Consider the following 20486-nt stretch of genomic DNA (forward strand, 5'->3'; position numbering starts at 1 on the left):
AAAAAAAAAGTACAAAAATTAGCCGGTCGTGGTGGTGGGCCCTGTGATCCCAGCCACTCTGGAGGCTGAGACAGAATTGTTTGAACCTGGGAGGCAGAGGTTGCAGTGAGCTGAGATCGCGCGATTGTACTCCAGCCTGGGCGACAAGAACAAAAGTCCATCACAAAAAAACCAAAACAAGCAAAAAACCAACTGGTGGGTGCTACCCACTGCTTACTCTGACAGACTGATGTTTTTAGGGGTCCCACGAAGGGCAGAAAAACTTTTACTACATAGTTGGGATTCCCAACTTGAGAGTCTGAGTAAGAATCTCGTGTGCCTTTTATGTGGTGTTCTTTACCCATTTCCCAAGGAACAAAACAGCTTATGGTTTACTACCTTGTGGGTTTCACTGCCATTTCCATTAGTCAGAATATAGAGGACATGACTAGAACAGTGTGTTAAGGAGAGAAGTGCCTGGAAAATCTTTTCAAAGGTGACAGTTGGCTCTGTGCCTCTCCAATCAGTGTCAAGGTAGGTCTGGAAAAGAAGTCGGACCAGCTACCTAAATTCTTTTCCCCCACTTCTTTCCCACTTTGGCAGATGCTGAGGGTTGGAAAAGCAAAAGCAGATGTGTGGCCCAAAACTGCTCCAAAGAAAGGTGAGGATGACCCACTTGTGAAGGGGGAGTTTGGTTCATTTCCATAAAAGGCTGTTTCTAGAAAGGAGTTGTTTCTAGAGTTTTAACCCTGGTATTTTTTAGATGAGAACAGCTTAGTTCCTCCTGCTCCTGTGGACAGCGACGGGGAGAGTGATAACTCAGACCGTGTTCCTGTGCCCAGTTTTCAAAATTCCTTCAGCCAAGCTATTGAAGCAGCCTTCATGAAACTGGACACACCAGCTACTTCAGATCCCCTTTCTGGTAAGGGCAGAGGCTGGCGTGCCCAGGGTTGTCAAACACACTGCACACGTCCTGTTATTCCTGCCTGGATTCAGTGGCAGACATCACTAATTAGGCACTCTTCCTTCTGAACCCTTTGGCACAATCTAGTGTCATTTAAATAGTACTCCATTTGGTATGTCAGATAGGACCTATTTGTCACCCCAGATTAATTCATGAGGCCCAAAAGTGAAATTCTGAGGAACTTTTCCAAGGTACAGTGGGGTGTACAACCTGTATCCTTTAGAATCTTGAGTTGGTACAGGGTAGCCAATTAGGAGAATTAACTCTCAAAGCCTGTTATACTCTGTTCGTGACTTAGATAAGAATCACATATGAGAAGCTCAGCACCTCTCTCAGTGCTGTGTGCCTTGCACCGTGCTAATTTTATCCTCCCAACAACCACATTAAATGGGTTTACCTCACATTACAGATGGGGAAACGGGTCCAGGGAGGTAAAAGTGACTTGTTCAAAAACACCCACTTAGTGTATACCAAGACTGGTATTAGAGTCTAGGCAGTCTAATTCCAGAGCCTCCACTCTCTCAGTAATGAAAATTGGCCAGGGGACAAGGGATGGCATTTTAAGTTAAGCAACCTCTCTTTCTGTGTCTCCCTTTAGAAGAGAAAGGAGGAAAGAAAAGAAAAAAGCAGAAACAGAAGCTCCTGTTCAGCACCTCAATCGTCCACACCAAGTGACACTACTGGCCCAGGCTACCTTCTCCATCTGTTGTTTTTTTTTTAAACCCCATGCTTTTGTTTGGCTGCTGTAATTTTTAAGTATTTGAGTTTGATCAGATTAGCTCTGGGGGGGAGGGGGTTTCCACAATGTGAGGGGGAACCAAGAAAATTTTAAATACAGTGTATTTTCCAGCTTCCTGTCTTTACACCAAAATAAAGTATTGACACTCACAAGAGATTTCTTCCTGCCAAGGTTTTTAGTTTGTTGTGAGTGTAGTCTTTTTGAACCATGTGTAATTAATTTTTCTCAACCTAAAATAAGATTGAGTCCCTTCGACATGCATTAGGCTGTCCAGCCCAGAATGGCACAGCACTGCTCTGCTGTAGCATCGTGTCAGGGCTTCCTGGGCTCAGCACCTCTCTCTTTTAAAAACAGTTGAATCCTTACTATTTAGTTCTCCTTGAAAGCAGAGTGGGAATAAAATGGATTTAGGACACCCAGTTTGAATTGCAGTTTATTTTTCTTCTGACACATGGCCAGGCTGTGGTGCCAGCTTAATGAGGTAGGTTGTCCTTGGCACTTGCATGTGTGAAAGTGTTTTGCCTCTTGTTGAGCATGGCTTGCATTGGCAAGGAAAGCTGTAACTCGTGAAGGAAGCCCTGAGACCTGCTACCCCTAAGATCGAGCTTGTTTTCAGTGACAGTGGCTTGAGTCGTAGGAACAGGAGTCTGTACAGCTGGATAAGAGCAGGGCTGTCTGAAGCCATAGCATTGCTGTCTCCCTCTGATCTAGAGCAGTTTTCTTATGCCTTGATTTGAGCTAATTTTCATGTGAACTCTTGCTGCTTAATAAAGTGACCTCTAGGTATATTAGACTGCGACGGCAAATGGTTGCAATAAATCACCTGCACAAGCAATGTGACCTTTTTGTTTTGTTAAGTTCATCACAGGTAAGCTAGATAAGTTATTTCTTGAATAGGTTAACATGATAGTTACCAGGATATCGTGGGCCGTCTTTTCTGGTGTCAGGTTTAAATGGTTTCAGAGCTGGGCTTAGCTTTAATCTGCCATTTTAAAAGAAATCCTTTCAGGAAATTTCCTGGGTGGATCAGGGTGTTCTGGCCTCAAGATGAGGCGGGTGGCTCACATCTGTAATCCCAGCATTTTGGGAGGCTGAGGTGGGCGGATCACGAGGTGAGATCAAGACTATCCTGGCCAATGTGGTGAAACCCCATCTCTACCAAAAAATACAAAAATTAGCTGGGCATGGTGGCAGGTGCCTGTAATCCCAGCCACTCAGGAAACTGAGGCAGAATAGCTTGAATCAGGGAGTCGGAGGTTGCAGTAAGCTAAGATTGTGCCACTGCACTCCAGCCTGGTAACAGAGTGAGAGTGATACTCTGGCTAAAAAAAAAAAGAGGGAGACATGTTGAATGAGGCCAGTCACCAGTATTTCTGTTAAATGTGTGTAAGTACTTTCAGTGTAATCCATTGTATTATGGAGAGGACAGATCTTAGAGATGTCCGTAGGTAGTAGACCAAACCTGGATCACAATCTCTCACCGTTCCTGTTTCCTAGTGAGTGTGGCAGTCTCACTTGTCTTCAGGTATAAGGCAATAAAGAGCAGAACTACAAAAAAACTACCTTAAGTTCTTTAAGTGGGCGCCCGCTACATGGCCGTGCAATAATGATGTCAGGTGAGGCCAGCTCTCCCACCCCAACTGCAAAAGTTGCATATTTAAAGTTACCTGATTAAGTACTGGCAAGGAATCTGGTACCTAAGACCCTGAGGTTCTGTGCTGAGACTGGCTGTAGATCTCTGCCAGTTTAGTTGCTGTGTCTCAACTAAAATTTCTATTTCAAATGACTTGCCTTGCTTAGGGCTCATCTTGGGGGCTGGGGGTACAAAACCTCAAGTAGAAGGCTAAGTATTGAAAATCTAGGCCAGGTGCAGTAGCTCACACTGTCAATCCCAGCACTTTGGGAGGCCAAGGCAGGCCGATCACTTGAGGACAGGCGTTCCAACAGCAGCCTGCCCAATATGGCAAAACCCCGTGTCTACTAAAAATACAAAAATTAGCCAGGTGTGGTGGTACGTGTCTGTAATCCCAGCTACTTGGGAGGCTGAGATGGGAGAATCGCTTGAATCCAGGAGGCGGAGGTTATAGTGGGCCGAGATTGCACCACTGCACTCCAGCCTGGGCAATAGGGCAAGACTGTTTTTAAAAAAAAATTTAACTAGTACCACATAGGGAGTCAGTCTTCCCACCAAGGCTAGGGATGGAGAGGGAATAGAGACTTGGCCAAGCATGGACTCCATAAGCTCTTTTTGTAACATAAGTATGCTAGTTACCACGGAAACCAGATACATTTATTAAACCTACTCTTAGCCAAGCAATTAGATACAAAGATGTCTATACAGAGTTCACAACCTACAGCACTTAACCAGGGAATGCTCGGTAAAGGCAACTTCAGTTTAACTGACTACTCCATTTCAAGTGGGTAACGTGTCCTCTGGTTGCAGCTATCTAGTTAGGAAAACTAGAAGATGCTGTTGCTACCCAGAATGTTCTGTTCAAGTGAGCTTGAAGCTAGAGCACAGTGTAGCCTGCTGTATGGTGAGCAGAGGTTCACTCCATTGTTTCGGCAGCCTCCTCACTTGACTCTTCCTCCTCCTCTAGTAAGCAGCTTCTTGTCACAGACTTCTGGATAGCTTCCCGCTCTCCTGGAGAAGGCAGATAACAGATGAAAGATCACTTTGGGGGTGATTTCTTTGGCTCAAGGTCTGTCACTGCTCAGTGGCCCTGGGCTAGTGTTGCTTACCTTCATCAGTGCAGTTCTGCAACAAGATCAACAGCTGTTTCCTGTTGTACTGAATTAGGAACTTCTGACATGTTCTTATTGTACCTGGCATATGAGTTATTGTGGTCAACAGCTTGTGAAAGGTCTCGACTTTATAAAGAGGTAGGGGAAGAGTGTCTTGTTAGTGGGACAGCAAGAAGACCCACCCAACAGTTTAGACTCAACTCTGAACGTGTCACCTATTGAAAATCAGTAGCCATGTGGTAACATTCCACTCCTACCTCCCACATGTAACGTGTTGAAAAAGCATGGGTAACGATGTCCTTTGTTCTCCAAGTACGTGATGAAGGGAAGAGCTGACCACACAAGCTGATAGAATTCTTTTCTGCATCGAAGTAGCACTATTCCAGTATAGGCATTGAGGTATCGAACTAGAACAGGGGGAAAAAAAATCGTTTTGGAAAACTTTTGCCAGGTGTGTTGGCTCATGTCATGCCTATAATCCCAGCACTTTGGGAGGCTAAGGCGGGTGGATCACTTGAAGTCAGGAGTTCGGGACCAGCCAGGCCAACATGATGAAGCCCTGTCTCTACTAAATACAAAAATTAGCCAGACATGGTGGGGTGCACGCCTGTAATTCCCTACTCAGGAGGCTCAGGTACGAGAATTGCTTGAACTGGGGAGGTGAAGCCAGCAATGAGCTGTGATCTCACCACTGCGCTCCAGCCTTGGTGAAACGAGACTCTGTCTCCAAAAAAAAAAAAAAGGGGGAAACTTTGGAGTCGCAGGAGCATATTAAAAACCTTGGAGTAACAGAACCTACTATGTGCTCAATGTATGTTGCAGGCAAGTGGCATGTAGGATGTATCAGCGAGTAAAAAACAGGAGAAAAGCCAAAACACCCACTGTGTTGCATACCACTCGGAACTGGTGAACGAATTTAGAATTTAAAATGCTTTCTAATTCACTAACTAGTTAATTCAATAAATAGGAGCAGGTAGGAGGCGATCCATTTTTATTTAGGAAGAAAACTACAAAACTCTTGCCTGAAAAACAGGCTGTTTTGCTGCAATTGGGCTCTAATTCTTGTAGCAGTCAGCTTAGTCTCACCTGATTTAGGGGAGTTAAGGCTATCTTCGAGGTAAAAGAGGGAACCAATTTAAGTGGTGTGGAAGGGCCCCTCTTTGTTGCAGCTCATCCGATATTTACATATATAAACAATCGTGTGTTCTGCACTCTGCCAACTATTTAAGGGCTTTCCCAGGGGTACTTTTGACAATTTTTTTTTCCATGTGACGTTAATGTAATCGGTCATACAGCTCTTACTAGCAACTATACACTGCTTCCCTCATTTAATTCTCTATCAAATTCAATTACAACAAATTACAGATGTCAAACAGGTAAAAAGAGGCCTTTAGTTCAAGGTCTCACTGCCTTCGGGCCCCTCCTTTTAGCTCTCTGCTAACTTCGGACTTGTCTGGATCAAGTCTCGCTCGGGGTCCCAGGCGCTTAAAGAGATACCTTACAAAAAGCAGTTGCACGGGGGCTGGGCCACTCCAGCAGTGGCTCGTGCCCCTTCTTTCTTCCTCCGGCGCCTGCCCCTTCCACGTCCCGCCATCCTCCCGGGTTCCCCCAGCGCCCTCGCACCCGCGAAGCCAATGGAGCAGGCGGCTGCGCCGAAAGTCCCGTGCATCCGGGCGATCGTGTCCCGTACGAGGCTGCTCAGAACTCGGTCATCGAGGCTCAGGCGGCAGCGGGGGTCGTCCGACACCAATTCGCAGAGCAGATACCTGAGGCAGGCGAGAGGAAGGTGGGCGCTTGCGGGGCCGCGAGGTCCCGCCAAGACACTGGGTGGGTCTGGAAGGAACAGCTTACCTGTGCTTGAATCGCACCATGGCTGCCTCCGCGCCCTCCGGCCCGTTGTGCCAACAGGATGTGTGTTCCGCCCGCTGCCAATGGAAAGATTGCTTCCTCAGCCTTTCAGCCATTCAGAGAAGGAGGCAGGACATGAGGGCGGAGCTAGAAAGTTGAGAAGCCGAGCTCTGTGTCAGTCTCCCTCAAGACCCGCCTCGTCTCTGAAAGCGCGCATGCGTACTGCGGAGGACCCGGACTAGTTTGAGGGCTGAACTCCGGGTATGAATCGTCTTGCAGCTGTGATGGTTGGTTCTGCTGCACTTCGGAGTTTACAATAGTGTGTACTGTATTGTAAATATAGGGTGCAGCCGCTTTTCTTGGGGCCCTGGAAACCTTGCAGCACAGTTATGTATGCGAGTATATTTTCTCTCCAAGGTGAACGGTGGAGCTTTTGAGGGCAAGACCCTGCACCTCAACAGCCCAGGGATTGACAAACGGGAAATCGGACCCTTATTTTCAGGTTAGAGCTCAGTTTAATTCTTCCATACAGCTAAATATGCTAGTGTTGTTTGCGCCTTTCAACAATCTTAGGGAGGCGAGTGTGCTGTCTCGTTTTTGGTTTACAGAAACAATACGTGGTCATTGTATTTTCCATTTCTTTTTTCCTTTTTTTTTTTTTTTTTAACAGAAAAGCACCAAGAAGCAAATAAATTATAATCCCAGCACTGAGAGAGAATAACTGTTGTCGTGTCACGTGTTTTCTTCTATCATTTTCTCCCTGCGCCAGCGGTTCTTAAAGTGTAGTCTGGGGACCACAGAGATTTCCTAAACTCACTCAGTTTAGGAGTCCCCGAAGTCGGAATTACTTTCATAATAATACTAAGATGTTACTTGCCTTTTTCACTCTCTCAGAATGAACAGTCAAGTTTTCCGGAGACTGCTTGACGTGATGACATCATTGCTCTAACAGCTAATGGAATTGTATAATGTTTTCTAAACATTTCTCAGCTTTAGTAAATATGACCCACAAAAATAAAAGCTCTTTGGGATCCACAGTAACGCGTGTAAAGGGGTCCTGAGACAGAGAAAACAGTTTGAGCACTATGACGTCTGTTAAATTATGTTTTTTCTTTTATTTTCAAGTTGTTTTTTTTAATGTCTCATTGGGGTATTACATGAAGTACATATTCTTTTTTTCTCTCGCTCTCGAGAAGGAGCCTTGCTTTGTCACCCAGGCGGGAGTCCAATGGCGGGATCTCAGCTCACTGCAACCTCCATCTCCTGAGTTCAAGCGATTCTCCAGTCTCAGCCTCCTGAATAGCTGGGATTACAGGCGCGTGTCACCATGCCTGGCTAATATTTTGTATTTTTAGTGGAGACGGAGTTTCACCATGTTCGCCAGGCTGGTCTCGAACTCCTGACCTCATGATCCTCCCGCCTCTACCTCCCAAAGTGCTGGGATTACAAGTGTGAGCCACCGAGCCCGGCCTAAAGTACATATTCTTAAGTGTACATCTCAGTGAATGTTTACATATAGATAGACTTGCGTCACCACCTCCAAGATTAAAATAAAGAGCATTTTCAGTATCTCAGAAGGTTCCCCAAGTCCTCTTCCAGTCAAATCCCTTACTGCTGTTAGCAGTATTGGCCACTTCTACCCTGCTAGATTAGTTTTGCCTGTTCTTAAACTTTATATAAATATCCTCCAGCATGTTTTCTTTTGTGTCTGACTTCTTTTGCTAAATATGATTGTAAGATTGATTCCTGTTTGGGTATATTTTCATGTCAACTGTCCAGCTGCAATACTGTTTTTTTCAGCTGTGCAGTATTACATTGTTTGGACATACCACTGTTAAGTTGGTCAGTATCCCCTTGGTGGAGGTTCACATTACCTCCAGGTTTCCTTGTTATACCCAATACTTTGATGTATGGCTTTATAGCTTAGTCTTTATGCCTATCCCTGATTATCTGTGGGAACTGTCGTGGCCTTGCTGGTCCTGTGAGGTCTGTAACGGAGGCAGCTTTCACAATTGATTTTTGCAAGTCTGGAATGAGTTCCGAATTTTCCCATCTCCCACTCTTCTTGGCCACCTTAAAGGAGGATTGTTGGGGAATGTAGGGAAGGGAAGAATAGGGAGGGAGTCCCGTGGACCTGCCGAGGGACCAGTGACAATGACAGCACTCCCCACCCAAGAACAACCTTTCTCCAGAAAGTGTCTGCGGCGTCCTCCTTTGGCCAACAGGGGGTGCCAGAGACCCGCAGTGCGCGGAGAGAGCAGGACACCCCCAACCCCTCGGAGCGCTTCACCCCTCATAGAAATTTCACCCCTAACACTTCCCCAGCCTTCATCTCAACTGCAGTGCCTCGCTTATTTTATAAATGCAGTTGCGGCTCAGACCAAAGCCTCCTATCCAGTAAGAAGCAGGATCAGAATTCTAACCCCAAAGCCAGCTGACTCCAGAGTCCTTGCTCCGGTCGACACAGCTGGTGCCCTCCTGTGCAGGGTTTCACTCGTCCACTTAGTGTAATAAGATGGAGAGATGACAGATGGAGGTTCGATTTCCTACTCCGTCACTTACCTGCCTGGCCACGTGTGTCAGGAGGGTTAATTCATGTCTCAGATCTGTTTCCTCATCTGTCCAATGGGATAACAATGGTTCCTCCCTCCTGGGTGGATATGAAATTTAAGCGGGGTCACGTGGACAAGATGCCTGGCACAGCGAGTGCATAGTAAGCCCCCTCACTTTTTGTTTTTTGAGGCTGAGTCTCACTCTTGTCACCCAGGCTGGAGTGTAATGGCGCGATCTCGGCTCACCGCAACCTCCGCCTCCTGGGTTCAAGAGGCTCACCTGCCTCAGTCTCCCGAGTAGCTGGGATGGATTACAGGCATGTGCCACTATGCCCGGCTAGTTTTTGTATTTTTGGTAGAGACGGAGTTTCACCATGTTGGCCAGGCTGGTCCCGAACTCCTGACCTCAGGTGATCCAACGCTTCGGCCTCCCAAAGCGCTGGGATTACAGGCGTGAGCCACCGCGCTCGGCGAGTAAACCCACTTCTCTCCCACAGGCACAGCCCCGGGAGGAAGCATTTTGCCGCTGCCCGAGGCCTCCCAGTCTCGGACCAGGCCCAGCCCCTTCTGGCCCAGCCCCTTCTGAGGGTACAGGCGCCGGCAGTCGCCGGGCGGGCTGGCGCGTTGGCGGCGCGGCGGGCTCCCGGCGGTAATCATCCCGCGCCGGCTCGGGCTGCGCCAGCCGCTAATTGCACGTCTCCTAAGGAGGCCGGCGGCTGTTTGCAATCACCCGGGTCCCCGCTGCGGGGCGCGGGAGGCCGCGGGGGAATCCGCCTGCGGAGGCGTGGAGGGTTGGCCTACACCCCCCACCCACCCCTGTACCGGTGATCCGCTGGGCGTTGACGGGGGTGCGCCCCGGCCGTACCCGGCTGGGGAATGCCGGCTGCGCAGGGCCAGCGGCGGGGGCTCACTCTCCAGCCCCTCCTGGGTTCTCTCCCGAGCCGGGCCGCAGAGCCTTTATCCTCCCCATCTCACAGGTGAGACCCCTCTGAGAGTCTCACCGGTGAGGCTCTGAGAGGTGAATATCACCAGCTGCGACACCACAACTCACCCAGGTGCACAATAGAGCCCAATCTACGCCTGTCTGACCCCAGCCTGTGCCCTTCGCCGAGTCAGATTCCCCCGGATCAATGGGGTGGTCGCTGTTGTCATTACTGTCAGTCGTCCTGGGACTTCTCACAGACTAGATTCTAACCAGATTGCATGATCTGATAAATGGGGGAGCCGGTTGGGCTTGGGAAACCCCTCTAGGGCTCCTCCCCTCCTTCCCATCTGAGGGGTCCCACTCCCAATTTGCCCTTTTGGCTCACACACAAAAGTATTTTTAGCTCTCGCAAAAGCTTCAGAATTTACTCTGGTTTGTGGCCAGCCTGGGCAACATAGTGAGACCCCATCTCTACAAATAATTTTAAAACTAGCCAGGCATGTTGGTGTGTACCCGTAGTTCCAGCTGAGGCAGGAGTTCGAGGCTTCAGTGAGCTGTGATCAGGCCACTGCCCTCCAGCCTGGGTGACAGAGCAAGATCTTGTCTCAAAACAAAACAAACCTTGAAAATATGACTCACACAACCCATTTCACGGACTGGGAAATCTGGAAATTAGGAGGTGGCTAGGACAACTGCTAAAATGCTCTTGTTCAATGCTGGGGGTAGGAGGCTACATGTGTATATCTTGTTCCCAGGGTCTTCTGGGGTGGGATTCAGGGATCCTGGCTTTTGGGACAAGATCTCACTCTGTCCCACAGGCTTGAGGGCAGTAGTGCCATCTTGGCTCACTGCAACCTCCATCTCCTTGGTTCAAGCAATTCTCCTGCCTCAGCCTCCTGAGTAGCTGGGACTATGGGTGCGCACCACCACACCTGGCTACTTTTTGTGTTTTTAGTAGAGACGGAGTTTTGCCGTGTTGGCCGGGCTGGTTTTTGAACTCCTGGCCTGACGTGATCTGCCTGCCTTGGCCTCCCAAAGTGCTGGGATTACAGCCGTGGGCCACCATGCCCTGCCAGGGTAACTGTCTTTATTCATCTGTGTCTCCTGGATGATGATTTATTGGGCTCTCACTGTGTGCCAGCCACTGTCCTTTCTGTGTTTGATTCATTGAGTCCTCACATCAACCTCATGAAAGTAGGTCCCATTATCCTTTGAGACACAAGGAGGAAAATGACTTGCCTACACATTTACCTGACACAGTAAATTTGGGTCGACATCTGTCTTACCCAAAAACCCGTGCTCTGAACCCCTTGTAGTCTACTCTGTATTCTGGGATCTAGAAGGATGTTGAGGAAGGAGGGCCCCACTGGGGTACCATTCTGAGTTGACCTTGGCATCCAGGGGGTCCCTATCAGAGCCCAGATGCTGCTGTGGATGGTGGCAAAGGCAAACTGTACCTGCTCCAGCATTTTGTTAAGCAGCCACTGCTCTTTAGGGCGACCTGCTCCTCTAATCCTATCAACCAATTTTCTGTAAAACCATTATGGGGACAATCTAGATGAAATTAAAACCTCTATCTGCTTAGCCAGGGGCTTGGGGAAGCACTGCATCCTTCCAGGTTGCTGGGACAGATACAGCCCTCCCTGGACTTCAGATGAAACATTGCATCTCACTCCTCCTTCGTCCTTGCTGCCTGCCCCGTGGACCTCTTTCCCCGTCCCTGCTTGCTGTGAGAATTCGCTCATCCAAAACTTAATTGAAATTACAAGGGCACTACTGTTTGACCCAGCAATTTCTCCACTAGCAGTTTCTCCCACAGAGCTTCTTGCACTTGTGCCAAATGACAGGTGAACAAGGATGTGTCTTGCTTGCAGCATCGTTGGTAATAGCAAAAGGCTACCTCAATGTCTATCAGAAAGGATCCACTGTATGTGCGTGTTTATTGGACAGCTATGGGCCAGGGTGTGTTTATTCTTAACACTGCCTAAGCCGGGTGCAGTGGCTCATGCCTGTAATCCCAGCACTTTGGGAGGCCGAAGTGGTCGGATCACTTGAGATCAGGAGTTCAAGATCAGCCTGGCCAACACAGTGAAACCCCATCTTTAATAAAAATACAAAAAATTAGCTGGACATCGTAGCATTTGCCTGTAACCCCAACTACTCGGGAGGCTGAGGCAGGAGAATCACCTGAACCCAGCAGGCGGAGGTTGCAGTGAGCCAAGATTTTGTCAGTGCACTCCAGCCTGGGCAACAGAGCAAAAAACTGATAAATAATAAATAAATACCAAATAAATAAACACTGTTTAGATTGGCTAAGCCTCACAACTACCCTATAAAGTAAGTACTTAGTTTTTATTAACCCCATTTACAGACAAGGAAAGTGAGGCGCAGGAAGAACAAACTGTTGGCCTAAGCTTCACATAGCTTGTCCACAGCAGGGCCAGCATTTGGATCAGGCAGTCCATGTTCTTATCCACTGTCCTATATGGCTTCTCTGCCTTTATTTGCATGGAAAATTTCCAAAGGGTGACCCAAGAAGCTGTTGATGGTGGTTACCTCTGGGGAGAGGAATTCAGGTGTGAAGTAAGAGCAGGACCTCAGTTTTTACCATATCCTCTTTTATCCCGCCATATGTTTGTGTGCTGAATGTTTATGTCCCCTCAAATTCATATGCTAAAATCCTCACCTTTAACATGATAGCATTAGCAGGCGGGGCCTTTGGGAGGTGATTAGGTCATGAGAGTTCAACCCTCATGAATAGGATTAGTGCCCTTATAAAAGGGACCCCAGGCTGGGCGCAGTGGCCCACAACTGTAATCCCAGCACTTTGGGAGGCTGAGGTGAGTGGATCACGAGGTCAAGAGAATGAGATCAGCCTGGCCAACATGGTGAAACCCCATCTCTACTAAAAATACAAAAATAGCTGGGTGTCATGGTGCACGCCTGTAGTCCCAGCTACTCAGGAGTCTGAGGCAGGAGAGTCACTTGAACCCAGGAGGCAGAGTTTGCAGTGAGCTGAAATTGTGCCACTGCACTTCAGCCTGGTGACAGAAGGAGACTCCATCTCAAAAAAAAAAAAGGGGACCCCAGGCTGGGCATTGTGGCCCATATTTGTAATCCCAGCACTTTGGGAGGCCGAGATGGGCAGATCACTTGAGGCTAGGAGATCGAGACCAGCCTGGGCAATGGTGGAACCCTGTCTCTCCTAAAAATACAAAAATTAGCCAGGCATGGTGGCACATGCCTGGAATCCCAGCTACTTGGGAGGCTGAGGCACGAGAATCACTTGTGCTTGAGCCTGGGAGGCAGAGTTTGCAGTGAGCTGAAATCACACCACTGCACTCCAGCCTGGGTGACAGAGACTGAGATCCTGTCTCCAAAAAAAAAAAAAAAAAGGACCCCAGAGAGTGCTCTCTTCCTCTTCTGCCACGTAAGGACACAGAATCTGCTGGCATCTTAATCTTGGACTTCCCAGCCTCCAGAACTTTGAGCAATAGAAGCAATAAATATTTGTTTAAGCCAACCAGTCTGTGGTATTTTTGTTATAGCAGTTTGAAAAGACAAATGGACATGTGCCTATGTTAGTTTCATAATTTAAAGAAGTTACTGGCTAGGCACGGAGTATCATGCCTATAGTCCCAGATGAGGCTGAGGACTGAGGCAGTAGGAGTAGGATTGCTTGAGCCCAGGAGTTCCACACCAGCCTGGGCAACAAAGTGAGACCCCGTCTCTACAAAAAAATAAAAATTAGCCAGGTATGGTGGCACGTGCCTGTAGTTCCAGCTACTTGGGAGTCTGATAGGGGAGGATTTCTTGAGCCCAGGAGGTTGAGGCTGCAGTGAGCCATGATTGCACCATTGCCCTCTAGCCTGGGTGACAGAACAAGCCCCTGTCTCAAAAAAAAACAAAAAAAGTAAAAAGAAGTTACCGAGGCCCAGTCCCCAAGGTATGTTAACATCCATCCTTACCTTAGCACTCGAAGTGAGTACTGTCATTATTCCCATCTCACAGATGAGGGAGCTGAGCTCATGGGGAGGTAGTCAGGCTGGCCCAATTACAAACACAGACTTACTCTTTAAGCCAGTGCTCTTTCTCCTAATTCATATTAGCCCCTGAGCTTGGAGAGTTGAGAGGGGAGAAGAGTGATTAAAAGCAGGAACTGGAGCCAGCTGACCTGGGTTCAGCTCTTGATTCAGCCATTACTGGCTGTGTGATCTCGGGCAAATCACTTTCCCTCTCTGAACCTGTTTCCCTTCTGTGAGGATTAAACAATTTACCTTCATGTCATATGCTTAGAACAAGGCCTGTTTAATCACGAGCACTCAAGAAATGTCAGGTATTTTTAAAAAATATACATTAAAATATAATAGAGACAGGATCTTGCTATGTTGCCCAGGCTGCTCTCGAAGGCCTGGGCTCAAGCAGTCCTCCCACCTTGGCTTCCCAAAGTGCTGGATTATAGGCATGAGCCACTGTGCCTAGCCAGGTACTTTTTTTTTTTTTTTTTTTTGAGAGGGAGTTTTGCTCTGTCACCCAGGCTGGAGTGCAGTGGCACGATCTCGGCTCACTGCAACCTCCATCTCCCAAGTTCAAGTGATTCTCCTGCCTCAGCCTCCCAAGTAGCAGGGATTACAGGCTCCCGCCGCCATTCCCAGCTAATTTTTGTATATTTAGTAGAGACAGGGTTTTACCATGTTGGTAAGTCTGGTCTCGAACTCCTGACCTCAGGTGATCCGCCCACGTTAGCCTCCCAAAATGCTGGGATTACAGACATGAGCCACTGCACCTACTGGCCAGGTATTTTTATAGTACTGTCCTCAATGTTGTCATCCCCAGTTTCAAGCTCAGTGTGGTTCCTTCTCCCAGCTAGTGGGTCCAGTTCTCTCCCCAAGGGCAAGGTTCAGCCTCCCTGTGCTCCCATCTCCAGCAGAAGCTCCTTGGAATCAGTTCTTCTGGGTTATCTCAGGGCGGTGGCTGCAATCAGAGCTGATCACATTGCCAGAGCTGATCTCAGGAGAAGAGGCAGAGCCACAGGATTGGTGTGGCCCGGATCCAAGGCAAGGCTGTGGCGGGCGGGCGGCCTCCCAGTTCGGGATGTTCCCAGCGCGTTCCCACCGCTCACACTTGGAGGGAGAAGGGCCTCAAAATAGCTGCTGCTTCCCCAGCACGGCGCTAGGCCAGGGACAGGAATAGACATCTGGGGGTGGCCGCTGCAGCCTCCCTCAAGGACCCTGGGGGACTGGAAATAGGCAGAGGCCAGACCCTCACCAATGTGGAGGGGATAGTACAGCTGTCAATATGCTGTGACCCACCTGTGACAGTCCAGCTCATGGAATATGTGGCCCAGCTGAAGCTAGCTGGTCAGTGGGTCACCAGCTCCAGCCAGACACTGGCCAAGGCCTGCATTGTTAGACCAGTAGGGAGTGTCCTTCAACACTGGCTCCTGTGATCCTCTCAGGGAAGGTGGGAAAACTGAGCCCCGGAGAGAGGTTCACATGCCTGAGATCATGCAGCTGATCCGTTTGGTGAGCAGCAGTCAGACTTACAGGAAAGGCAGGCCTTGGGGCTTTGAGAGCAGTGTAGGGTGCTGGCTAAAGGCTTGGAGGACTCAGACTGCCTGGTTTAAATCCAGCCTCTAGGCTGGGGAGATGGCTTATGCCTGTAATCCCAGCACTTTGGGAGGCCGAGGTGGGTGGATCACCTGAGGTTGGGAGTTTGAGACCCACCTGACCAACATGGAGAAACCCTGTCTCTACTAAAAATACAGAATTAGCTGGGTGTGGTGGTGCACGCCTATAATCCCAGCTCCTCAGGAGGCTGAGGCAGGAGAATCACTTAAACCCAGGAGGCAGAGGTTGCAGTGAGCCTATATCACACCATTGTATTCCAGCCTGGACAACAAGAGTGAAACTCTGTCTCAAAAAAAAAAGAAAAAAAAAAATCCAACCTCTACTACCTATGTCCTGCATGCCCTGGGGTCTCAATTCCACCATCTATAAAATGGGCACAAGGAGAGTACCCACCTCCTTTAATGGTTGAGTGAATTATTCTTTGCATTATTATGATTGTTATTGTGTTCTCCCCGGATTCCTTTTTTGTTGTTGTTTTTTGGGGATAGGTTCTTGCTCTGTCTTGCAGGCTTTGGTGCAGTGGCACGATCACAGCTCACTGCAGCCTTGAACTCCGGGGGCTCAAGCAATCCTCTCCTCTTGGCCTCCTGTGTAGCTGGGAATATAGGTGCTTGCCACCATGCCTGGCTAATTTATTTATTATTATTATTATTTTTGAGACGGAATCTTGCTTTGTCGCCAGGCTGGAGTGCAGTGGCGCAATCTTGGTTCACTGCAACCTCCGCCCCCCCTGGGTTCAAGCGATTCTTCCGCCTCAGCCTCCTGAGTAGCTGGGACCACAGGCATGTGCCACCATGCCTGGCTAATTTTTTTGTATTTTTAGTAGAGATGGGGTTTCACCATGTTGGCCAGGATTGTCTCGATCTCTTGACCTCATGATCTGCCCACCTGGGCTCCCAAAGTGCTGGGATTACAGGCGTGAGCCACCGCGCCCAGCCGCCTGGCTAATTTTTATTTCTACTTTTAGTAGAGTTGAGGTTTCACGATGTTATCCAAGCTGGTCTTGAACTCCTGACCTCAAGTGATCTTCCTGTCTCGCCCTCCTAAAGTGCTGGGATTATAGGTGTGAGCTACCATGCTGGGTTCAGATTCCTAATTCACTGATTCCTAAGGCATTGCTTGAGCGCCTACAGTGTGCCAGGCACAGTGCAAGACCCAGATTATTATAGCTCACAGGGTAAAGAAGAAACCTAGTTAACGTTTCAGGGAGGCTGCCATGTGCTGGCACCTGTGCTAAGTGATTTTTACATGTTATCACATGTACTCCTCATGATAACCTGTGAGTGACTATCATCATGCCTAGTTTTTTCTTTTTTTTTGAGATGGAGTCTCGCTTACTCTGTTGCCCAGGCTGGAGTGCAGTGGCACGATCTCGGCTCATTGCAACCTCTATCTCCCAGGTTCAAGCAATTCTCCCTGCTTCAGCTTCCCAGGTAGCTGGGATTACAGATGTGTGAAACCATGCCTGGCTCATTTTTGTATTTTTAGTAGAGACGGGGTTTCCCCATGTTGACCAGGCTGGTCTCAAACTCCCAACCTCAAGTTACCCGCCTGCCTCAGCTTTCCAAAGTGCTGGGATTACAGGCATGAGCCACTGCACCTGGCTATATCATGCCCAGTTTTACAGATGAGTAGAGCAAACATCAGAGAGGTAAAGTCACTCCTTCAGGGTCACATAGCTGGAAGGTAGCAGAGCTAGGATTTGAAACCCAGTTTGCCTGCCTGCACACCCCATGCAAGGAACAACTGCCTGACATTCTTTAGCGGGACACTTTTTTTTTTTTTTGAGACAGAATCTCACTGTGTCACCCAGGCTGGATTGCAATGGTGCTATCATGGCTCACTGCAGCCTTCACCTTCCTGGGCTCAGGCGAGCCTCTCACCTCAGCCTCCCAAGTAGCTGGGACTACAGGCATGCACCACAATGCCTGGCTAATATTTTCTTGTATTTTGTATAGAGATGGGGTTTTTCCATGTTTCCCAGGCTGGTTTCAAACTCCTGAGCTTGAGTGATATACCTCCTCAGCCTCCGAAAGTGCTGGAATTACAAGGATGAGCCACTGCGCCTGGCCTGGGACACTCTTTATTGGGGAGACAGACATGTGGTTCACTTGTTACTGCCCAGGCGCTGGGCACTTGGAGGAGGGCTCCACGCCCTTGGCCTGGACATTCATGACCTCAGCCCCCAGTGGTCCCTCCCTGACCTCTGCTCCAGGCCTCTCCAAGTGGCCAGGGCCTTCTTGGGAGAAGCGAGGCTGGGGAATCCTACAGCCCAGTCTCACGCATGCGCCAGTCTCATGTGAGATGTGAGGTCCCAAGCCTGCATTGCAGAATTTCCACCCACCTTCCCCTGGGTTTCCCTGAGTACCTACTGTGTCCCAGGCCTGCACTTCCTTGTGTTCACTCTGAGAACACAAGAAAGACTTTGTCCCTGCTCCGATATTGCGCATTAGGTGGTGAGAGAGGCAGGTTGTTAAAAAGGCTGAGCATGGTGGCTCACGTCTGTAATCCCAGCACTTTGGAAAGCTGAGGTGGGTGGATCACCTGAGGTCAGGAGTTCAAGAGCAGCCCGACCAACATGGTGAAACCCCATCTCTACTAAATACAAAAAATTAGTCAGGCATGGTGGCGGGCACCTGTAATCCCAGCTACTCAGAAGGCTGAGGCAGGAGAATCGCTGGACCCCAGGAGGCAGAGGTTGCAGTGAGCTGAGATCACGCCACTGCACTCCAGTCTGGGCAACAAGAGTGAAACTCCATCTCAAGAAAAAAAAAAAAGGCAAGAGCAGCTATGGCTCTTGTAAGAATGGGGGCAAACAGGTGCCTAGAGGAGGCACCTACCTCAGCCCAGGTGGTCAGGGAAGGCTTCCTGGAACTGGTGGTGTCTGAGCTGAGGCCTGAAGGAGAAAAAGAGCCAGGGGAAGAGAGAGGAGGTAGGAAAGAGTGTTGTAGGAGGAGGAAACTGCTTGTGCTGAGGAAGGGCTGCACAGAGTTCCAGGAACTGTGTCATAGGGGATAAAGGTGTGGGTGAGCGGGACTAGGGCTGCGGAGACGGGCAGGGACGGGTCCCTCAAGGCCTTGCTGGCCACACTGAGGGCTTGGATACTGAGTTACTTGATCCTTGAGGGCTGAGAGAATGAAATCGGGAGCTAGAAGTTTCCCTCTGGCTGCGGGGAAGGATAGACCTCAGGCGGCTGGACTGGAGGGAGAGGACAGACTCGGATGAGAGTCGTAAGGATAGAGGGAAGTGGGTGCCTTTGTAAAGCGCTTAGAGGAAGAACTGGTTGCCTCTTGCTGCATAATAAATCCCCCCAAAACTGTGTGGCTTCAAACACAACACTTTATTGTTTCTCACGATTCTGCGGGTGAGAGGGCAGTTCTGCATCACATGGGGTTGCTGGGATGGCTGGAAGGTCCACACGCCTCACCCACGAGGCTGGCAGGCGTGGTTGGCTGCCAGCTCGGTGCTCAGTTAAGGCTGTTGGTTGGGGGAACTCAGTTTAGTGCATTCGCAATGTTGTGGAACCACCACCTCTTCCCAGTTTCACACTTTGCTGTCACTCCATACCTATATAGCAGTCTCGCCCCATTCTCCCTCCTCCGGCACTGACAACCATTAATCCGCTTTCTGTCTCTGTGGGTTTTCCTATTCCGGACATGTCCGATCCATGGAATCATACCATATGTGACCTTTCGTGTCTGGCTCATTTTACTTAGCATGATGTTGTCAGCGTTCACACATGTGGTAGCATGCGTCAGCGCTTCATCCCTTTTGATGGCTGAATACTATTCCATTGTAGGGCTAGACCACAGTTTGTTTATCCATGCGTATGTTGATGGACATTGGCTTGTTTTCAGCCTTTGGCTCCTGGGAATCATGCTGCTGTGAGCATTGGTGAACAAGTATCTGTTTGAGTCCCTGCTTTCAGTTCTTTAGGAATGGAATTTCTGTGTCATATGGTAACTCTATGTTTAACTTTTTGAGGAACTGCCAAGCTGTTTCCCACAGCAGCTGCACCATTTTACACTCCCAGCCGCAATGTATGAGTGCAATGGGCTGAATGTTCATGTCCTCCCCAAATTCATATGTTTAGATGCTCACCCCCAAAGTGGTGGCGTTAGGAGGTGGGGCCTTTGGGAAGTCAGCAGCCTATGAGAGTGGAGCCCTCATCTGTGGATGAGTGCGCTTAGAAAAGGGGCCCCATAGCTGGGCATGGTGGCTCGTGGCTGTAATCCCAGCTACTTGGGAGGCTGAGGTAGGAGAATTGCTTGAACCAGGACCCGGGAGGCAGAGGTTGCAGTAAGCCAAGATTGTGCCACTGCACTCCAGCCTGGGCTACAGAGTGAGACTCCAGCTGTAGGGTTTCACCATATTGGTCAGGCTGGTCTTGAACTCCTGACATTTTGATCCACCTGCCTTAGCCTCCCAAAGGGCTGGGATTATAGGCGTGAGCCACTGCGCCGGGCCTATTTTTTCTTAACTCATATTCCTCCACCTCTAGACCCTTCTCCAGGATTTCTTTTGCTTTGGCCTCTGGAACTATACAGCAGACAGTAGTCTTCGTTTCTCCAGATGCCAAAGGATATGACGGTGTATCTGGCTTTGGAAAACACAGGGTCTGCACTGTGAGCCGCTCCGATGCTTCGGCTGCTTGGGTCAGTCTGTCTCTACTTTCCCCAACACAGATGTCCAGGCAGAGCCTGTGAATGCAAAGTTCCCACATGAGGTTCTCCTTTTTACCATGATGGAGGACAGGAAGAGCTCTGCCTCCTTCTTAAAAGTTAAGGCCATCCTAGTGGGTGATATCTTATTGTGGTTTTGATTTACATTTACTTAATAGCCAATGATGTTGAAGATCTTTTGTGTACACTTTTTGGCCATTTGTATCTCTTCTTTGGAAAAATGTCTGTTCACTTACTTGGCCCATTTTTAGGAGGGTTGTTTGTCTTTTTGTTGTTGAGTTCTTTATATATTCTGGATACTAAATCCTTATCAGATATATGATGTGCGAATATTGCCTCCCATTCTACAGGTTGCCTATTTACTTTCTTGGTAATGTTATTTGATGCAGATACGTTTTTACTTTTTTTTTTTTTTTTTTTTT

General features: G+C 48.8%; 3 protein-coding genes across 5 annotated transcripts in view; 2 read left to right on the forward strand and 1 right to left on the reverse strand.

Moving 5' to 3' along the window:
• The window catches only part of RNF10 (ring finger protein 10), a 50806-nt gene extending 48289 nt beyond the window's left edge, over positions 1-2517 (forward strand). Inside the window, exons 14-16 of the mRNA XM_037731949.1 lie at positions 583-640; positions 743-901; positions 1542-2517. Of these exons, the coding sequence (XP_037587877.1) occupies positions 583-640; positions 743-901; positions 1542-1618 (294 nt within the window). The 3' untranslated portion in view covers positions 1619-2517. The remainder of the gene's footprint in view (positions 1-582; positions 641-742; positions 902-1541) is intronic.
• A 1433-nt stretch (positions 2518-3950) lies between these two features.
• Positions 3951-6369, reverse strand: POP5 (POP5 homolog, ribonuclease P/MRP subunit). Of its 3 annotated transcripts, none has more exons than XM_017510248.2 (5): positions 6279-6369; positions 6051-6193; positions 4685-4834; positions 4425-4508; positions 3951-4326 (listed from the first exon to the last, which is right to left on the reverse strand). In XM_017510248.2, the coding sequence occupies exons 1-5, from the start codon at positions 6296-6298 to the stop codon at positions 4232-4234; spliced, it is 492 nt and encodes a 163-aa protein (XP_017365737.2). In that variant the 5' UTR covers positions 6299-6369; the 3' UTR covers positions 3951-4231. The 3 variants fall into 3 exon arrangements, with proteins under 3 accessions (XP_017365737.2, XP_017365736.2, XP_017365738.2); XM_017510247.2 differs by having other exon boundaries at positions 4425-4553; XM_017510249.2 differs by lacking the exon at positions 4425-4508.
• A 162-nt stretch (positions 6370-6531) lies between these two features.
• Positions 6532-20486, forward strand: part of CABP1 (calcium binding protein 1) — an 84631-nt gene continuing 70676 nt past the window's right edge. The window contains exon 1 of the mRNA XM_037731955.1: positions 6532-6777. The gene's annotated coding sequence lies outside the window, so the exon portion shown is untranslated. The remainder of the gene's footprint in view (positions 6778-20486) is intronic.

This window comes from Cebus imitator, unplaced genomic scaffold (assembly GCF_001604975.1).
Source record: "Cebus imitator isolate Cc_AM_T3 unplaced genomic scaffold, Cebus_imitator-1.0 Scaffold434, whole genome shotgun sequence".
Lineage (NCBI taxonomy): Eukaryota > Metazoa > Chordata > Mammalia > Primates > Cebidae > Cebus > Cebus imitator.

Coding starts and splice junctions, on each gene's coding strand:
- POP5 (XM_017510247.2), bottom strand. CDS start 6,298: ATGGTGCGATTCAAGCACAG. Junction 6,194..6,278: donor ATGGTGCGATTCAAGCACAG/GTAAGCTGTTCC, acceptor CGCCTGCCTCAG/GTATCTGCTCTGCGAATTGG. Junction 4,554..4,684: donor CAACACGTTACATGTGGGAG/GTAGGAGTGGAA, acceptor CTCTTTATAAAG/TCGAGACCTTTCACAAGCTG.